Below are 4,311 nucleotides of genomic sequence, written 5' to 3' on the forward strand. Positions count from 1 at the left end.
CGAACCTCGAGCTGTTCGGCTCGACCTCTTCCTCCGCTGCGACCTCTGGAATTGCTGTCGGGTGGTATTTCTTTTCTTTTTTATCCTCCATTCACCTGCGGACCACCTCCAAAGCTTGCACCGCCCTCTCTGCTGACGTCTCCTCAGTCGTGACATGGGATGTTGACGGCTGCAACAGTGCAGACGGATACAAACTATTCAAAATTAACTTATTTTTCGCAGTAATTTAACTCTTTGACTTTCTGTTTATAGGTGTGATGACAACTTTGGCTCGGAGCCTCTCGCCGCTTGGTATATCTTTTAAATTAACTAAAATAATAATATTTTATGGATTACATTTCCAAAATAACGTACTGTTTCTTTGTTGCAGGTAATCACGTGACGATCGCTTTATCCAGTGGTCGGATGATATCGCCTTCGCTAATAAAAAACTTCAAAACAACTATGTACGCTGATTTTTGCACATAAATAAAATAAAATTCATGGTTTACAATCATAAATTAATCTCGCATTTTTCTGTTACAGGTAATCACGTGACTTGTGAATCTGAACTTTCCTTCGGAACATTTTTTGATTTCTAGCTATGAAATAACTAAGTATTTTTAAATTATAACTCAAATAAACGCTACTGCATGGATCAACTTTATTTTAATACATTGGCCGCCCGAATTGTCATCACTTTTATTTATATTTCAAATATTTAATTATTATTTTCGCATCCAGGTGAAGGTTTTCTTTAATTATAGGAACGAATTATTCCATTCCTTATATGTTATTTGTTTATTTCACACACACACGTTCATTCATTCATATAAAATACAAAATATATTAAAATATAGAATCTGACATATAATCAACTCAAATGCTTTGTCATCGTTGCTCTGTTAAATAAATTACTTCGAGTACCTTAATCTCACAATTCACTTATAAATGTAAAATAAACTTATAATTATATGATCTGACAGTATAAGCTTGACATAAAATTGAATATGAAATACCCAAAGAAAATAATAAAATGTTAACATAAAATAAAAAAAAATAAAAAAATAATAATAAAACAATCTTCTCCTTCACTCTTCCTTTCCATCTTCTTCCATGGGATGTTATTAACTCAAAGCGCGGGCTCATCTCAAATTCCACCTCTTCCTCCGCTGCGACATCTGGGATACCTCAACCTCGGGCCGTTCACTTCCCCGTGTCTCCATCCACTTCTTCACAATCTGCAGCGCACGTTCCGCGACGGACGGAGAAGCCCGACTGAGCCCGACCGCGACTGCCGACATCAGCCGGAACCGGCTCAGATTCTGATGTCGGTTTCAAAAATGCCCTCGCGCACTATCGCCCTCTAAAGAAGTGGATCCAAATAACATAGCAAAATCAAGATTTCTGCACAATTTGTAGTGTGTGTCCGTACTAAATCTACTTTTCGAGTCTGCTGGAGCTTTATTCTCAAAAAATTACGCATTAGAAAGTATATTTCCTTACTTCCTAATGCGTAATTTTTCGAAATATAAAATGGCTGCCAGACGGCCAGACGACGGACGCTTATTGGACGTTTGGTATTGCGGGCGCACATGCTTGTTTAAATTTTGTATGTTCTCTCGAAAACAATTATTGTATATAGTTTGTATTAACATTTTACAGAGGTAATTTTATGCCTGGTAAGGACGCGAACGTACATTCGAGTACGAGAAATTAACCGCAAAATATTGTTATAAAATAGAACTAGAAGAAACAAGAAGAAAGTGTCTAAATTCGTAAATAATTAAATTAAATTTCTACATATAATTTTATATGACTACGGTTTTTTTTTCCTTTCCAAAAACTTTCATAATTTTTCAGGTGCTGTAATTTCATTATTTCTTTCATTTCAGTTTATTTAACTTAATTTCATTCACTTACATAATACATTTGTTTGTTTTACAAAAATTACATGTGTGGAATATATAAACTGATGTGACACAATAATATTTATTACTTATCATTCTCGTGAAATCGTTTCGCTTATTCTTTAATGTATCGACGCTACTATAATCATTTATTTCATCTTTAAGCGTTTGAATTTGCCACGTAATAATGACGTAGTCAAGCTGCAATTCTCATTGGTTGTCTGGCTTTACCATGCGCAAGAGCATACCCTTGTATTTCTACCATGCTCCCGGCTTCTTTGGCTAGGTGGTCTAGGACATCTAGGTTATGTCTGTTTGACACGATCATTCATTTTATAGGTTATGAAAACATAGAAGGCGTTTCAGACATATAACTCTGATTTGTCACGTTAGTAATGTGTGAATATATTGTTTTCTATCAAACATAATAATAATAATGCGCTTTTACTTTTCAGTTAGTTATTATGGCTAGCCCAATGGCAGCGGTGTGCAATATTCTTGGACTTGATAGGGTAAACATGGATGGTAAAATGATCTTAATTGAAGAGCAACATGGTACCAACGCAAATTTCTTGGTGAATGCCATTTTATCAGATGCATTAAAAAGGATGGATGCTGCTGTTTGCCTCGTTCTTTGTCATAATACTTTTGGTCACTATCATAACATTGGCATGAGACTTGGCTACAATCTTTTTAATCTAAAAGAAAAGGGTCAGGTTACTGTTGTTGAGCCAATGAAAATTATAGCCAGCAATATCACTGATATGTGCAAGGATTTTACAAATAGAACGGAAACAATAATTCCAGATGTCATTTCTACAGAACATGTAGATATAGCACATAAATTGTTTGCATGCGTTAAAGAGAAGCATGACGAAGCAACAAGATTTGCTAAATCTGTTATCCTTATTATCGACGATATAAACCATCTCCTTGATCTTGGTCTTAGTGTACGTGATACTATGTATTTTATGAGATACTTAAGATCGTTTATATCTTTGTATCCATTATCGCAACTTTGTATTTTTACACACGTATATCAGGAAAATCTGCAAACTTCGAATGCAGATATAGTTGCTAACGCCTTAAAACATATGGCACATCTTTGTGTTACAACACAACCATTTAAGACAGGACACTCCAGCGATGCATCCGGTAAACTAATTGTTCATTGGAAGACAAATTCCATTAGGTCTAAATATCATTGGGTGGAGAAAACAGTACATCTGTTTAAATTGTCGGATTGGCAAATAAAGATTTGTGCACCTGGTACAATATTTGGTCTATGATAATTATAACTTTACGTTGTCATATTCAGTTTTTTTATAATCGTTTTTTATGTAATTCCTGATGTATTTGTATTTACTGTACATTAAAATAAAAAAATTAGAATTTTCTATTTTTTCTACTTTGATTTTAAACATACGTATTATTCTCTGTACCTCGTGAAGATTCCTTTCGGTACAAAATATGTAAGGATATTATTACATTTATTATTAGGGATTGGAAATAACTCGTTACTTGTAACGGCGTTACCGTTACAGTTACTTTTTTTAGTAACGGATTGGCAACGTTATTTTATTTTTTTGGTGGGACCTGCGGGACTGTAACGGTAACGTATAGTTACATTTTTTCAGTAACGGTAACAAATTATACAGTTACTTTTATCGTTACTTTTTGTATTTTGAACTTTTTACATTTATAACAAAATTATTTTTATATGTATATTTAATCTTTAGTTTTTATAGTTAATATTTACATAGTTTACTCTTATTTTAAGACTGTTTTAAATAATGTCTTAAAATATTAATATGACTCTGGAATTGGTTTATGACATCTTAAGAATGCCATAAGTCAATTAATAAATTAAATAAGTAGTTAAATAAGATTTTTACGTTATATATGTATCTTAAAATACTTTAAAAAATGTATTGTGAAAAATATCAGCTGAATTGCGTTTTAAGATCAAAAATTTAATTGGCGTGTAGTTTGTAAAATTGGATATAAAATTATTTCAAAATATTAAGCACAAAGCTGGAAGCTCTAGCTCATATCGAAAAGGTCTTCATTTTTCTAGTTGTATTTTTATATATCGATTTAGTGTTATTGTTGTATTGCTTTTATTAATATTAAAACAAAAAAATTGCGTCTTAAATTATTTAGATTGATCTTGTTTCAGCATTAAAAAAGTGACGGAAAAGTAACGAATCCTATCATTACTTTTTTAGTAACGGTAACCCCTTACGAAAAAAAACTCTCAACTTTGAGTGTTCAACACTAAAAAAAACGCTCAAATTTGGGTGTTAACACTTAAAAAGGACGCTCAAATTTGGGTGTGATTTCGGATCATCAATTGAAGGTTACACTCAATTGAGGATTAACGCCCTAAAAAAACCATCAAAATAACACCGAAATAAAACCA

The 4,311-nt window shown here is 32.8% G+C and overlaps 1 protein-coding gene and 1 long non-coding RNA gene across 2 annotated transcripts; both read left to right on the forward strand.

Moving 5' to 3' along the window:
* The first annotated feature begins 291 nt into the window (after positions 1 to 291).
* LOC105450907 lies at positions 292 to 641 on the forward strand. Its single transcript, XR_974508.1, has 2 exons — positions 292 to 446; positions 526 to 641. It is a non-coding gene; the product is annotated as an uncharacterized LOC105450907 (long non-coding RNA).
* Positions 642 to 2,160: 1,519 nt separating this feature from the next.
* LOC105450908 (elongator complex protein 6) lies at positions 2,161 to 3,251 on the forward strand. Its single transcript, XM_011691029.1, has 2 exons — positions 2,161 to 2,277; positions 2,345 to 3,251. Exon 2 carries the CDS (start codon positions 2,354 to 2,356, stop codon positions 3,176 to 3,178), a length of 825 nt encoding a protein of 274 aa, XP_011689331.1. The 5' UTR covers positions 2,161 to 2,277; positions 2,345 to 2,353; the 3' UTR covers positions 3,179 to 3,251.
* Positions 3,252 to 4,311: the final 1,060 nt, after the last annotated feature.

This window comes from Wasmannia auropunctata, unplaced genomic scaffold (genome assembly GCF_000956235.1).
Source record: "Wasmannia auropunctata unplaced genomic scaffold, wasmannia.A_1.0 LD336053.1, whole genome shotgun sequence".
NCBI classification, from domain to species: Eukaryota; Metazoa; Arthropoda; class Insecta; order Hymenoptera; family Formicidae; genus Wasmannia; species Wasmannia auropunctata.

Excerpts from the sequence above, each read along its gene's own strand:
- LOC105450908 (XM_011691029.1), top strand. The coding sequence starts at position 2,354 with ATGGCTAGCCCAATGGCAGCGGTGTGCAATATTCTTGGACTTGATAGG.